Source organism: Podarcis tiliguerta, assembly GCF_965153285.1.
Source record: "Podarcis tiliguerta genome assembly, chromosome: 2".
NCBI classification, from domain to species: Eukaryota; Metazoa; Chordata; class Lepidosauria; order Squamata; family Lacertidae; genus Podarcis; species Podarcis tiliguerta.
This window is the reverse complement of record NC_139535.1, coordinates 118,291,603-118,307,492: the sequence shown is the minus strand read 5'-3', so window position 1 is coordinate 118,307,492 and position 15,890 is coordinate 118,291,603. Positions and strand designations below refer to the sequence as shown.

Below are 15,890 nucleotides of genomic sequence, written 5' to 3'. Positions count from 1 at the left end.
GTTGCTTGGGGAGGTATCCAGCAATCCTAAGACAGCAATCCTTTTCAGTCATCAAATCCACCCTGTTCCTAAGTTACCAAAGGCTAGCTTTCCTAAAGTTTTGAAAAACACACCTTCATTAGGTGTTCCAGTATAACAAACTGCTGCGTTGTCCACAAAAAGGGACAAGAAGGTAACGTAACAGGATAAAATTGGCAGAGCGGAAGGCCCTGTTTTGATCTGCCCCTCTCCAGCGCGGGCCTTTTTCAGCAGACATCAGTCTCCTACATACCTCGATATTGGCAATGACCTGAAGCATTGGGCCAGTCTGGCAGTTTTTGTTGGCTAGGTCTTGCAGTCTCTCCACCATGGCAGACAGGAGCCGGTCAGCAAGAACAGCACAGAAGGTGTCTGAGCTGTTGATGAATTCCCTGAGGAGACCAGGATAGTTGGGGCAAGCAGGAGGGGGAGAGGATGAGAAAGAGAGAAGGAGAATTGGAGACTTGTAGGTCATTATTCCACAGCCAAATCCACCCACTCCTTCCTTTTCAAAATTTTGTCCAAGCCACCACATCACCTAATAGGCCCCATTTCTCTCAAGCAACAAAACATGAAGAGTTTTTGTTTTTTGCCAAAGGCATTCCTACACAGCCAGCCACTGGAGAAAGAACAACTCTCTGAGGCTCTGTACACACCTAATAAACCACATGGCTTCCCCCAAAGAATCCTGGGAACTGTAGTTTGTTAAGGGTGCTGGGAATTGTGGCTTTGTGAGGGTCCTAGGATTCTTTAAATGTCCTCAAAATTATTAATCAATTATGTAAATTTGTATACCATCCTTCATCTGAAGATCTCAGGGTGGTTCACAACATAAAAATACAGAACACCACAAAGTAAATAATAAAATCAATGAGAAAAACAAAACAACCCCCATTATTTCCCTCTTTAGGCTCAAGTAGTATTATTCCTGTCAGGTCCTCATTTCCAAGGGAAATGTATGATGTGTACACAGCCTAAGGCTACACAACACTAACAGTATGCCTATACCTGTCTACTCTGAAGTAAATCCCACTCAAAAAAGGACCAGTATGAAAAAAGTGTGGTTTCCTTTTTCAGTTATGTAAAAATGAACATGTTATTTGGGCCTTCCTCCAGCATCACATGTATCTGTGGGGAGAGGTTCTGGACCTAACAGTCCACCTATGAGGGAGGGTGATGTACAACGGGGAGCTAAAATGACTGCTTTTTTTGTTTACAGGAATGTAATTTTGATAATGCATGTTTTTGGGGTGTTTTTTTTAAAAAAAATTATACTTTTTAGGTTTATACATTTCACTAATTTTACAAGCATTATGACATTTCAAAACTTAAATTCCTTCCCCCTCTTTCTGTGGTTCCTTAAATTTACTCTTAATATCTTCTGCATATTCAAAATACGGTAGTTTAATTTGCTCATTTATTCATCTTCTTTAAATATATACTCTTATGAAACTGCAGGTTATTACAATAATCCTGCCAATGTTCTTATCTGTTTACAATTTATCTGTAAAAATTCAATAAACCATTACCATTCTTTTATAAAAAGTTTTACAATGTATGTTTTTTGGAACTGGAGTACTGCACTTTGTTGTTCTGCTTGCAGTTGCTTTATAACTGTTATTTGTTCTGAAAATCAATTTAAAATATTTTAGAAGAAAGAAGCCCTCCCCCTTCAGTTCAGTGGGACTTGCTCTTAGGTAAACCTGTATAGCATTACAGCCTTTGTCTGCTGGCCAAAGGAGCGGGTCTGGAGAAGCTGGACCTGCATAATGTTCTTGTGCAGCTGAAGAGCCATTTCAGTAGACTTCCCCAGACTTCCAGATGGGGACTACAACTCCCATCATCCCTGACTACTGTCCATGCTGACTGCAGCCAATGGGAGTTGGGAGTCCAACAAGATCAGGAGGCTACTAGGTTGGGGAAAGCTTCTTTAAGAAAACTGACCTAACTCCTGTGTTATGACCTGAAATGTGATGATGGTACAGGGATGACATCACATTGCAACATCCTACCCTGAGTTAATTCACTGATGGTAAAACAACTGGTTTTATGTTTTTATATTGTTGTAAAACACTATGATATATTTTTATGACACAGCAGTATACAAATATTTCTATAAATAAATAAAATAATAAACTGCAAAGAGGGAAAGCCCTACAAGGACACGTCTTCACTTTAATCTGTATCTGAAGAACAGCTGTGCGGGATGAGATGAGGGAATGAATAGCAGTGCTGGGAGTTTGTCTGGAGAAAACAAAGCTGTTTTCGAACAATGCTCCTCTGTAGACTTACCAAGGCTGGTTTTCTAACCAATCCCCCAGTAGGCATCGCAGGCTTCGAGGAAATTCTTCAAAGAGGCCACTGAATAGCTCTGGAGGCATGTCAGAGACAAGGCTCCACAGGGACATCTTGGAATTCGTCATCTGCAGTGGGAAAAGTAGAAGTTGGCTGTCACCACACTCAAGAGAAGCTACGTCACACTGGCCAATCTGAGAATGTATTGTTTACTGCTAAAAAAGGTCCTCTTTCCCCAACATCACGCGTCCCCCCCCCCCATAGACCATCTATGACAGTGTTTATATCCACAATAGGAACACGGGAGGCTGACTTATACCTGAGATGTCAGTCCATCTGTCTCAGCACTTTCTACTTTTAACTAGCAGCAGTTCTCTAAGGTCTCAGGAAGAGAAGGTTTCTTGCTTCCTAATTCTCTTTAACTGGAAATGGACAGATTGGATATCAGGCTTCCTGTCTGCAAAGCATCTGCTTTAGAAGTGAGCTGAGATCATCTTTTAATAAGATGCTTGTAAAATATTCCAAGATTGCCAGCTCACTGCAAAGCTTTCTGGAATAATGATGATGATGATGATGATGATGATGATGATAATAATAATACCAGTTCTGATGAATAAAAAAGGAAGGCAGTCTGGTAAATTTCTCTTGAAAGCAAGTTCCTCAGAATAGCAGCAAAGGTAACCTATCTGTTGACTGCTAGGAAGGACACAGGCTACAACCATTGCTGCTGACAGCACCCATCCTGTGGAATTCCTTCCCCACAAAGGCCTGCCTAAGTCCTTCATGCGCATGCGCTTATGCAGCTGGTGAAAACCTTCTTGCATTAGTTTACCCAGCAGCAGAGGTACACCTGGGCTCCCTTGTGCCCTTAGTAAGGAGCTAGATGGTGCCCCCCCCATCCCTTGCGCCCTTCTAGCCACTCCAAGCCAAAGAGGAGGGGTGTGGTTTTTGTGCACCCCCGGACCTGCACTGTTGGCGGGGGCCAACCTGGCCAACCTCTTGGTAAGCCCCTGCCCTGTCCTATTGTAACTAAGGGCTGGTCCACATTTCTGCTTGTCTCATGCCTGGAAAGCCCGGGGCCAAGTTTTCCAGCGGCTCTCTGCTTTCTAGGCACGGGATGACTGGTTTTGCTTTTGCCTTGCCCCTTTCCTCCAGAAAAGCCACTCAAGGGCTAAATCGGAGCTAAAGGTAATCTGTTGAAAACGCTGTTGCTAAACTGCGGGTTTTCTCAGAGGAAAGCAAAGGGACAAACAGAGATGCGGATAATCCCTAAGCTGTTTTTAAATACGTCTATGAGTCCCTTTAGTTTATTTCTGTCTCACGGTATCAACGCATTTATGTAAACTGTAATCTGAACTACTTTGGGAAAAGGACACTTATTATGAAAAGGTGACTGACTCTGTGTTTAAAAATGGATCAGTTTACAAATCCAGTGCAAAGTCCAAGGGATGTTTTATGGACTCACTAACAATATCACCAAAGTCTGTAAATTTTCTAGTTGGAAAAACAAATCTGTCCAGTTTATAACACTTGGCAGTAATAGAAGTGGAATGTCATCCTTTCCCTCTCCTTAGAAGTTCTTCAATAGCTCAGACTGAAAATAATAATAATAATAATAATAATAATATTGTAATAATAATAATAATAATAATAATAATGCTGCATACATGCCTTAGTAGGTTTTCAACTATTTTTTATCCAGTTAACTTCACTCTAACCCTTTTCCCTTCTAAGAGCCATTTTATAACCTCCTTGAAGGCTGTACACAATGCTAGTCTAACGCAGAGGAGACCAACTGAATTGAATGAGCATGACTAACTTAGATCCATTAATTTTTGTGGGTCTACTCTGAGTAAAACTTAGTTTGATTAAAAAAAACAACCATGAAGAGTTTTATCAATCTTTTAATTATCTTAAAAGATAATTAAAGATAATTATTACTTTCCCGCATATAGTATAACACTATAACACCATACTGGGTTAATGTTAAATTATTATGTTGCTATAGTTTTATAATGCTATATAATGCACAATAGTGCTATAGTGTGATGGCGTTATAGTACTCTGTGTGTGTGTCTGTGTATCTATGTGTGTGTGTGTGTGTGTGTGTGTGTGTGTGTATATATATATATATATATATGCCAGAAAAGCATTATAGAAATAATTAAAAGACAGGTTAAAGAAACCAAACAACAGTTATCAAGTGGAAACCCCCAAAATGTAATACCGAATTTGTGTTGAGCTATGATGAGTTCACTTTCTGAACAGGCCACTGCCCACGTCAAAACCTCACCTTTAAAAAAAGGCATGAGTAGTGCTAAAGGCATTTACACTTGCACAGATGATGCTATTCTTCCATTTGTCTGTGATCTAAAAAAAGAGGAGGAACCACAGGAAAAATCCAGGATGATATGGACAGGGGTGGGGTGGGGTGTTGGATGCCCTGCAGAAAGCTGATGAACAAAGCACAGCAAATCCACACAACTGTACCAGGTTCAAGGTGCCAGGTTCAAGGCACTGAGCCCAATTCAAGGTGCCAATGTGTAAAGCCCTAAATAACTTAGGATCCGGTTATCTGAAGAAGCACCTCCCCATATATTATCCTGCACTGAGATCTGCTGCTGAGGCCCTTTGTGCCGTGCTGTTGCCCAGCAGAGTCCGAATGACTGGGAATTCATTTTTAAAATGATGAAAAACTGCTGCTGTTTGTGGTCTCTGGGGTGAGTTAATGATATCATGAAGTTTACAATCAGCTCGTTTTCTGCACCAGGGTGTGGACAAATCTGTCAATTTCAGCTTTTTTAATTGTTCCAATCTTAAATGGAGTTCTCCGCACTTCCACATCAGTTTGCATTTTTTTAAAAAGCTCATGAGAACTCATCAGCATTATATTGTTTATTTCTCTGATACACATACTTCTGTATACAATTTTCTCCAATATACACATTTTTGCAAGTAATTCTCCATATGCAATGCAGTTTTGTATATTATTTTCACTAACATATGCATTTTTATGCACCCATTATTAATAATAATAATCAATAAATAACAAAAACAACAATAATAACAATAATAACAGTAAAATTTTATTTATACCCCACCCTCCCCGGGCTCAGGGCAGATAACACCAGTAAAATTGCAATAAACATAATAGGGGGGGAAAGACCAATTTAAAATGCAGTCTCATTTTAAAAGTAGCCCATAGATCAAAACCGTAAGGGGAGGGAAACATAAGGGTCAGACTGAGTCCAAACCAAAGGCCAGGCAGAACAGCTCTGTCTTGCAGCCCCTGTGGAAAGCTGTCAAGTCCCGCAGGGACCTAGTCTCTTGTGACAGAGCGTTCCACCAAGTTGGGGCCAGTGCTGAAAAGGCCCTGGCCCTAGTTGAGACCAATCCAACCACCTTGCGACTTGGGACCTCCAAAAAGTTGTCATTTGTGGACCTTAAGGTCCTCCGCGGGGCAGACCAGGAGAGGTGGTCCCGTAGGGATGTGGGTCCTAGGCATATGCACATTACCATATGCATTTTTGGACACATTCCTTGGCTGGAGAACTGCATCACAAATTCAGACAAGTGCAACATTTTAAGGATAACTGAGTTGCACTTTGCACAATGTTCCAGAAAGTGCAGATGAGGGAATTTTGTATTAAAATGTGAACTGAACTGAATCCCCAGCATCCCTATATGCACAGCTGGAAAAAGCTGGTTTCCCTGAAGCTGGATCTAAGAGAGAAGACTGCACATCTAAACAAAACACGGCAAGCTGGATTCCACAGTGGACATTCACCTCTCAAATTATGTACATCAGTAGGCAAAGTTCCACACCATCCCTCAGCTGAAGAGCATTCAAGCTCACACTGCAGCTCTTGGAAAGGAGCACGAATAACTCCTGGAAAGACACCTAACCAAACAATTCAGTACTCCTGGAAAGAAGCTTAGCACTAAAGCAGTTTTTTGTTTCTCTCTATGGAGCAGGGAGCAGCTTTTCCCAGTGTAAACAAGAAGAAAAACTACAGTAGAGCTGCCAGGTTGTAATCTGGAGATTTAACAGATCAGTACCAGCAAAACAGGATGCAGCAATAGTCTCTCCTGCCCCACCGTCCTCCTCTGAGCCTGTTGCACACCCTTGCCTAGGGGAGCAAATAATAAAATAAATTAAAATACTGTAAAATAAAAGCTACTGTTACTGTCCTGTAGCAGATCTCTTAGATGTCCTGCTTTAGCCCACTAGAAACTCTAAGCGGGGGGTGGGGTGGGGGGAGGACTAACAAACTAGGAATCAAGACTTTAAGAGGATGAATAGTTAAGTGTTAAGTGTAGACTCTGTACATGAGGTAAAGGGCTAAGGAAAACAGGTATCAGTACCCCACTCCTTCAGCCCCAATATAGTAAGACAGAAAAAGGAGAATCTAGGGTTATTTTCTTCTGGGTTAGGATGTCAGGTGACTTGCACCATGCTACTCACTCATACATACAAGGTTATAAGCCTAGAATCCAGAGAGATCTGTCCTGTACATTTAAATCCCCCAAATGCATCAGGAAAGCAACGCAGCGAAGTCTGTTCCTCCTCCGGTCTTGTCATCTGCACCTCTCCCCCACCCACTTCCACCCTACTCCTCCCTCAGCTGCTGCAGTGAGCAAGTGTCACACAACAGGAAGCAGACGGGGCATGGGGGGGGGGGGAAGTGGACAAAGAAACCACAACATTTGCAGGCTACATGGCAACCCTATCTACATAAACCTCTGTAACTCTCCAGTCTGAATAGCTTATTGCACTGCCTTGCCTCATCTCTTGCCTCCTTTGCTCTGAGCATAAGAAGAGCCCTGCTGGATCAGGCCAAAGGCCCATCTAATCCAGCACACTGTGCCACTCCGAAACCCCACCTAGTTCCCACCCTGGAGAAGCTTCTCCCTCCACCGCCAATTGCTTCAATTGGCTCAGGAACTAGCCAAGCTGTTCCCAAAAATCATGGAAAGAGGGACATACTGATCTTAGCATCTGGTCTAAAGGCACAGGAGCTAGAAAAGGATCTAGGGTTCTTAATAGACCACAAGTTTAACACAAGCCAACAGTGTGGTGAAATGGCAAATAAAGCTGGGCTGCATCTATCTAAAGAACTTTTAACTGAGTTAAGATTAAAAAAGGATGTGTACAAAAAATGGAAAAGGGGGGAAACCACCAAAGAGGAATTCAAACAAATAGCCAGCATGTGTAGACACAAAGTCAGAAAAGCTAAAGCACAGAATGAACTCAGGCTTGCTAGAGAGGTTAAAAGCAACAAAAAAGGCTTTTATGGGTATGTTCGTAGCAAAAGGAAGAACAAAGAAACAGTGGGGTCACTCAGAGGAGAAGATGGTGAAATGCAAACAGGGGACACAGAAAGGGCTGAACTCCTCAATGCCTTCTTTGCCTCAGTCTTCTCCGATAAAGAAAACAATGCCCGACCTGAAGAATTTGGAGCAAATGATTCATTAGAGAAAACACAGCCCAGAATAACTAAGGAGATAGTACAAGAATACTTGGCTAGTTTAGATGTATTCAAGTCTCCAGGGCCAGATGAACTGCATCCAAGAGTATTAAAAGAACTGGCAGATGTGATCTCAGAACCACTGGCAATCATCTTTGAGAATTCCTGGAGAACAGGCGAAGTCCCAGCAGACTGGAGGAGGGCAAATGTTGTCCCTATTTTCAAAAAGGGGAAAAGAGAGGACCCAAATAATTACCGCCCAGTCAGTCTGACATCAATACCAGGGAAGATTCTGGAGCAGATCATCAAGCAAACAATCTGTGAGCACCTAGAAAGGAATGCTGTGATCACCAATAGTCAGCATGGATTTCTGAAAAATAAGTCATGTCAGACTAACCTGATCTCGTTTTTTGACAGAATTACAAGCCTGGTAGATGAAGGGAACGCAGTGGATGTAGCCTACCTTGATTTCAGCAAGGCATTTGACAAGGTGCCCCATGATATTCTTGTAAAGAAGCTGGTAAAATGTGGTCTTGACTATGCTACCACTCAGTGGATTTGTAACTGGCTGACTGACCGGACCCAAAGGGTGCTCATCAATGGTTCCTCTTCATCCTGGAGAAGAGTGACTAGTGGGGTGCCACAGGGTTCTGTCTTGGGCCCGGTCTTATTCAACATCTTTATCAACGACTTGGATGATGGACTCAAGGGCATCCTGATCAAATCTGCAGATGACACCAAACTGGGAGGGGTGGCTAACACCCCAGAGGACAGGATCACACTTCAAAATGACCTTGACAGATTAGAGAACTGGGCCAAAAGAAACAAGATGAATTTTAACAGGGAGAAATGTAAAGTAATGCACTTGGGCAAAAAAAATGAGAGGCACAAATACAAGATGGGTGACACCTGGCTTGAGAGCAGTACATGTGAAAAGGATCTAGGAGTCTTGGTTGACCACAAACTTGACATGAGCCCACAGTGTGACGCGGCAGCTAAAAAAGCCAATGCAATTCTGGGCTGCATCAATAGGAGTATAGCATCTAGATCAAGGGAAGTTATAGTGCCACTGTATTCTGCTCTGGTCAGACCTCACCTGGAGTACTGTGTCCAGTTCTGGGCACCACAGTTCAAGAAGGACACTGACAAACTGGAACGTGTCCAGAGGAGGGCAACCAAAATGGTCAAAGGCCTGGAAACGATGCCTTATGAGGAACGGCTAAGGGAGCTGGGCATGTTTAGCCTGGAGAAGAGGAGGTTAAGGGGGGATATGATAGCCATGTTCAAATATATAAAAGGATGTCACATAGAGGAGGGAGAAAGGTTGTTTTCTGCTGCTCCAGAGAAGCGGACACGGAGCAATGGATACAAACTACAAGAAAGAAGATTCCACCTAAACATTAGGAAGAACTTCCTGACAGTAAGAGCTGTTCGACAGTGGAATTTGCTGCCAAGGAGTGTGGTGGAGTCTCCTTCTTTGGAGGTCTTTAAGCAGAGGCTTGACAACCATATGTCAGGAGTGCTCTGATGGTGTTTCCTGCTTGGCAGGGGGTTGGACTCGATGGCCCTTGTGGTCTCTTCCAACTCTATGATTCTATGATTCTATGATTCTATGAACGTAAGTACAGTGTCCTGATCAAAGGAAGTCATAGCACCACTCTATTCTGCCTTGGTCAGACCACACCTGGAGTACAGTGTCCAGTTGTGGGCATCACAGATAAAGGAGGATATTAATAAACTGGAAAGTGTGCAGAGGAGGGCAACCAAGATGATCCAGGGTCTGGCAACCAAGCTTTATGAGGAACAGTTGAAAGAGCTGGGTATGTTTAGCCTGGAAAAGAGGAGACTGAGAGGAGATATGATAGTCATATTCAAATATCTCGAGGGCTGTCACATGGAAGATGGAGCACACTTGTTTTCTCCTGCTAGAACCCGAACCAATGGAAAGGAGATTGCGACTAAACATCTTGAAGAACTTTTTAATGGTAAGAGCTGTTCCACAGTGGACAGACTCCCACGGAAGATGGTGGACTTTCCTTCATTGGAGGTTTTTAAGCAAGAGTTGGATGCTGTATTGTTTTTAACACTTGATTGGAAGCCGCCCAGAGTGGCTGGGGAAACTCAGCCAGATGGGCAGGGTATGTAAGTATGTATGTATGTATGTATAAATAAATAAATATTATTATTATTATTATTATTATTATTATTATTATTATTATTGCCATCTGCCATGGATGCTTTAGTTAAGATTCCTTCCAACTCTACAATTCTATGAAGCTAGCACCTTGCTGAAACTAAGCAGTTCTGGGTCTGGTCACCCAGCGCCTGGGCCTGAGCACCACATACATGCCACCTTGGGTCCCATGATGGAAAAGATGGGATACAAATAAGTAAGAAAAGAAAACAAGACTTGTAAGGAAATACCAAGGATTGCAAATTCCATGTTACACTGCAACCCTGTGCCGCAATGGGCTGCGGAACACAAGGAGCGGAAGAAGGAAATACTTAACCCAGAACTGGGGAACCTTTGGCCCTCCAGTTGTTGCTGGACTATCAATGCCAGCAAGTATAGCCAACGGTCAGGGATGATGGGAGTTGAAGTTCAGCAACCAGCAGGGGAAGGCTCTCCATCTCCGACTTCCCTCCCTACCCATTTCCCCCTAAACCTCCCTGCATAAGCTGCTTTAGGGTTCTGGACCCATTTGGGAGGAGAATCTCAGAAGGGGAAGGGTTAAGCATTCCCTCCCCATGGCTTTTTGCATGAGAGATACTTGTCCTGCACAGACTTATGTGGGTCTGTGGCTGGATAGGGACACAGACATCAACTGTGAAGTGTGCAGTGGGATGGCTGGGTAGCAGAGCTCACTCCATTGGCTTTGATGTGGCAGACCAGCTCCACCAGACCTCCTCTACTGTCAATTGCCAACTGGGTGCAGGTGCACCTGCTTTTAAAGGGACTGAGTTTGCATGATTAAAGAAAAAGGTCAAAGTGCAGGTAGGGCAAGGCGAAGCTCCACCCAAATCAGGAAAAGAAAGCTGATGAAGTATGCCAGAGCCAATTCCTTAGGGATGTGGGTGGAGGGACTGATGGTTTATGGCAGGGAAGTCAAAAGGTTTTCAGAGGACTCAAGAAAAATAACAAGCCCGGCATTTGACTATGTTGAGCCTAGAGTTTCCACAGTTGATATAGGTTCCCCCACTTCCAAAAACCAACCCCTGCACTGAAACCCAAGATGCACGTCTACTCCACTGGGCATATCCAGTGAACAAATTTCCTGCATTTTATAAATTTGAATGATGTTTTAGTTTGATGAGGATGCCCTCCACCATATTTTTCTATGAGTTGGTGGTTTATACTCCTATAAATAAAGCAGTCATCCTGCCAAGTGGCGAAGGACTTCCTTGCCACCCTTCTGCATTTCATCAGAAATCCAAAAGAGGAATGGCAAAATCCTTTTCCAGTCCTGGTAGGCAGTTTGGGAATGGGGAGGGGAGCTTTCTGGCAGCCCTTCAAAAAGAGAAGTGCCCTTTGTAAAGCAGGACTCATGGCCACCCTAAGCGCACCACCCCTGATGTCTTCTGCTCAACCTGACAGCCTCCCACAGATGCCTTTTCAGCTTTAGAACTTCCACTGGGAGACATGCTCAAGCATTTCCTCCTAACATCGAGTTTTGCTCAGAGATAATCCATTTGCTGATCAGTTAAATGTACACTGTGGAAAGTTGTCACTTGGCAAATGCTGTGCATCCGAATTGCACACACACACCTCCCTAGCCCAGATTAGGCTCTATACACTTCACCCACAAATAGCCCCTGACTTGAGTCACATCGTGATGTTATAGCTGTTCTATGTTAAAATTATCTTGCCGACGTGCCCTTCCTCATGTTTTCCAAAAACAAGCCTTCCCATGAGAGTTAAGCAGAGTTCTTTTCAAACAACCCAAAGTAGATTTAAGAATCTGTCGTGCTTCTTAGTTATTTTTAGAAAGCTTTTCTGATGTATTTAGACTCAACTTACTTAAAACCCACTTGCTAATGATTCTCCTCTTCCTCCCAGGTCTATGCTTCAAGTGTGAATCTTGAGGTTACCATGGCACAAAACCACCACACACACAACAACGAAAAAAGTGTTAATGAATCAAGAAAGCAGCTCAAGATGAAGCTATATCAATAATATATTTATATTACGTCAATGTGGCAGAGTAGCCAAGCATTGGGCTTGAATGGTGGAGACCTGCCCTTCAGCTCTTCGCACAACTATGAAACTTATTTGGTTGCTCAGCTGCCACCCATAAGCTGTGGGGAAGGAATCTCTTGGTGGGATTGCAGCCGTAGTTCAGGGGTTGGCAAACTTTTTCAGCAGGGGGCCAATCCACTGTCCCTCAGACCTTGTGTGGGGCCAGACTATTTTTTGAAAAAAAAAATGAACAAATTCCTATGCACAGCGCACATCATCTAGTCCAACCCCATGCGATGCAATTTGTGTTCTTTTTAATCCCTAGGCTTTTTACCAACCCCTAGGATCGGAACAGGGCGGAAACAGATAAAACTGCCTTGATAACTATGAGCTGGACCAGGTTGGTTTTTTTGGTTTTTTGTAAGATTTTCTCACGGTTCACCCTACAAACTCCCCCCCCCCCCCGCAGTTGCTCAGCTAGTCATCTACAGTAGTTTGGTTTGTGCGAGAAGAACGAAAGTGAGAAAAGGCTGAACGCCAAAATTAAATAGGAATGGGGATGCCACGGCACATGGGTTGAAAACCACTGCACTAAGGGCTCAGCCACACTTACTGTCTGCTCTGTGCTTTCTAGGCACAGATCTGAGATTTCCTGGTCCATGTCCAAGCACTCCCCCCGCTTCCCCCAAGAAAACCCACTCTGGAACGTTGAATCGGAGCAAACAGCAGTTCAGGTTTTCTGCAGATTCCTGTTTGCTCCAGTCCAGCAGTAAAAAATGGGGGGACCTGGGAAGCCTGGACCTGTGTCTAGAAATGTGGAGCAAAGGTACAGGTGGATGAACCCTAACACAGTTACCACTCGGATAAAATTTGCATTTGATCCTGTTATTTAAAAACACATCTTTCAAAAAAAGTAGAGAGAAGAAAAATTTACATGAAAGGGGTCAAAAGAATGGATCTGTAAGAGATCCTGTAGAGCAATTGTGTTATTTTCAGCACCGGCTAAAAGCAAAAGGGGAAGAAGCAGAAACACCTGAAAGGAGCAGAAATCTCACCCTAGGCAGGTTTGCCACAGCAAAAGGGAAGATGACTTGATGATTTAAAGGTACAATCTCTGACCAGCGCAAGTGTGTGGCTGAGGTCTTTAACCTGAAGATTCAGAAGTTCTTGTTTCTCCAACTAAGCTCCTCCAGACAACCTATTTATTCAGCATTCTAATTTGCTTACACATTGGTTAGATTATGGATGGTCCTTACTGAGCATCCAATCCAACTTGCTTATGGGGTGGTTAAACAACCATTAGGATTTGTCTTGTATTCATCCCAATATGCTTGCAGGATGCTTACATGTCTTCCCATTAAGCATTTGTTCATTCCGCACTTTTCAATCATTTCCCAGACACTTTCCAAACCATGCAAAGTCTTTTTTGTTTTTTTTAAGTGGATCTGTTGTGCTAGGGCAACAGAGCGTTTTAATCCACTTTAACTGTGCAAACATAAAGTTCTGCTATGCACTTTAATGCCCCTTGCAATATATTGGCTAGAAGTACCCTCAGACAGGGGCAAAAGTAGGCTTTATTTCACCCGGGTCAAAGACCCAGTTTGGCACCCCCACACACACATTTGCATACGCACACAAACAAACACACACACACACACATGCTGGGAGGCTTCATCCGGGGCAATAAACCTGGCTAGCCCCGTCCTCCGTAGCTATGGCTCTGCTCTCAGAAGCACACATTATTTTAGTTTACGCATATGTCTGAGAATCAGTGTCAGCATCCCAGCTCCGGGAATGGGTAACACATGCTACTCATCAGATCCTGGCAATTTCCCGACAGCACTAAAATCTCTCTTCACTGCCAAAAAAGCCTCCAATGAGCCTCAGCCCACTCTTTCCCTACAAAACCAAGAACTGTGACAAAAATGATCACACCACAAAGAATAGAAAGTCTTTTCTGCACTTTTTCCTCTATATGTGTGCCAGTTTTCTCTGGTGTGTGAACCCAACACTGCCCTGGAGTTTATCTGCCAATTGCATTAGTTTAGCTGGTTGAAAGTCAGCTTCACTGCTTTGACAACTAATTCTAGAACTATTTTGCTATCATATATGGCAGGGCCAAAAGACATGAGGACCTCCAGGTGATCATGGACTGCAACTCCCATCATCCCTGACTGTTGAGTTTGCTGGCTGGTCTGATCAGAGCTGGAGACCAACAACATCTGGATGGCCTCAAATTCTTCACTCATAGAATCATAGAATCATAGAGTTGGAAGAGACCACAAGGGCCATCGAGTCACTCAGTGTAGCCAACATTAGTCTGAGCAGAACAGTTGAAATTAATGGGAGTGACTAAGTTAGGCTTGTTAATTTCAGCAAGTCTTCTCTAAGTAAAACCACTGAAGTGTTCTATTATTCTATTGCTGCAGTTTAGACGCCCAGTTTCCTCCAGTCTGGCTCCTTCTTGACTTCCTAAACCAGGTACCTGCTTCTCTGAAGATTCAGGAACAAGAAATCAGAAGCAGGGTAGAGGAGTTTGGATTTGATATCCCGCTTTATCACTACCTGAAGGAGTCTCAAAGTGGCTAACAATCTCCTTTCTGTTCCTCCCCCACATCAAACACTCTGTGAGGTGAGTGAGGCTGAGAGACTTCAAAGAAGTGTGACTGGCCCAAGGTCACCCAGCAGCTGCATGTGGAGGAGTGGAAACACAAACCCGGTTCCCCAGATTACGACTCCACTGCTCTTAACCACTACACCACACTGGTTCACCAGAGGTCCCAGGAGCCAGCTGCTGTACCACACTAAGAAGAAATGCAGGGCTCCCCTATCCAGAAATGACCAAGGAGAGTACAGTGGTACCTCAGGTTACATATGCTTTAGGTTACGTACGCTTCAGGTTACAGACTCCGCTATCCCAGAAATAGTACCTCGGGTTAAGAACTTTACTTCAGGATGAGAACAGAAATTGTGCTCCGGCGGTGCGGCAGCAGCATGAGGCCCCATTAGCTAAAGTGGTGCTTCAGGTTAAGAACAGTTTCAGGTGAAGAACGGACCTCCGGAACGAATTAAGTACTTAACCCGAGGTACCACTGTATCTGAATAATTTGGTCCAGATTTTTCAGTATATATTAGCACTGTATTCTAGGGAATGTTTTTACACTCTTGTGTCTCAGAGTTCTTATTTCATCCTCAGCATTCTGACCTCTTCACCTGAAGCACGGCTGGTCCCTTTGCTGTCTTCCTTCAACTCTGAGTAACACGAGGCAGCTGGGTCTAGCTGTCCTCCAGCTGCTAGAAATAATGATTGACTATTAAAAAAATATGTCAGCCTCCCGATGAAGCATCTGACACAATCAGGATGTACTTCAATGTGTGATTCTGCCTGTAGCGGTTTCAAGCTTTTACAGTAAGTCAAGCCACTGCATTTACTCATTAACTATTACAAGGGAGAGGGTCAGAAACCATCTAATTTAGATAGTTGGGGCAAGACTGCAGTTAAGAGGTACTTAATAAAGAGCCATTTATAGCACACTATTGCGACAGCTATTATCACATGTGCAACAAAATCCACCAGCAAAAAGGCTGGAAATCTTTTTTAATGAAATGAAATAAAATAAAGGTTTGTTGGCATAAACAAGGAAATCTTGAGACAGGTAGACATAGCTCTCATTTACGCCCAGATTTATAATGGGGCAAATGGGGCAATTGCACCAGGGCCCCTCCCTGTAGGGGGCAGAGGTTCTGAACTAAAAAGAAGCAGAAATAAGACTCAAAGCCTGCTAGAAAGTTATAAAGGAAAATATGAAGGCACCCTTCTTTTTTCCATACACACAAATATTCATCTATTCAATTTTAAGCAAGCAAACGAAGAAACAACTAGCAGCCCCTCACCACCACCTAAAAGCCCCTTCCCACCGTCCCAAGCAGAC

At 43.4% G+C, this 15,890-nt stretch overlaps 1 protein-coding gene across 4 annotated transcripts in view; it reads right to left on the bottom strand.

Annotated features, from left to right (window-relative positions):
* STAT6 (signal transducer and activator of transcription 6) overlaps positions 1-15,890 on the bottom strand; it is a 56,964-nt gene that overhangs the window by 26,777 nt on the left and 14,297 nt on the right. For 2 of the 4 annotated variants that reach the window (XM_083428234.1, XM_083428233.1), the window contains exons 2-3: positions 2,311-2,441; positions 272-410 (exon numbers count right to left, since the gene is read on the bottom strand). In XM_083428234.1, coding sequence (XP_083284360.1) covers positions 272-410; positions 2,311-2,441 — 270 coding nt within the window. Of the gene's footprint in view, positions 1-271; positions 411-2,310; positions 2,442-6,100; positions 7,191-11,799; positions 11,823-15,890 lie in introns of those variants that run through there. The other 2 variants (XM_083428236.1, XM_083428235.1) reach the window with 2 other exon arrangements.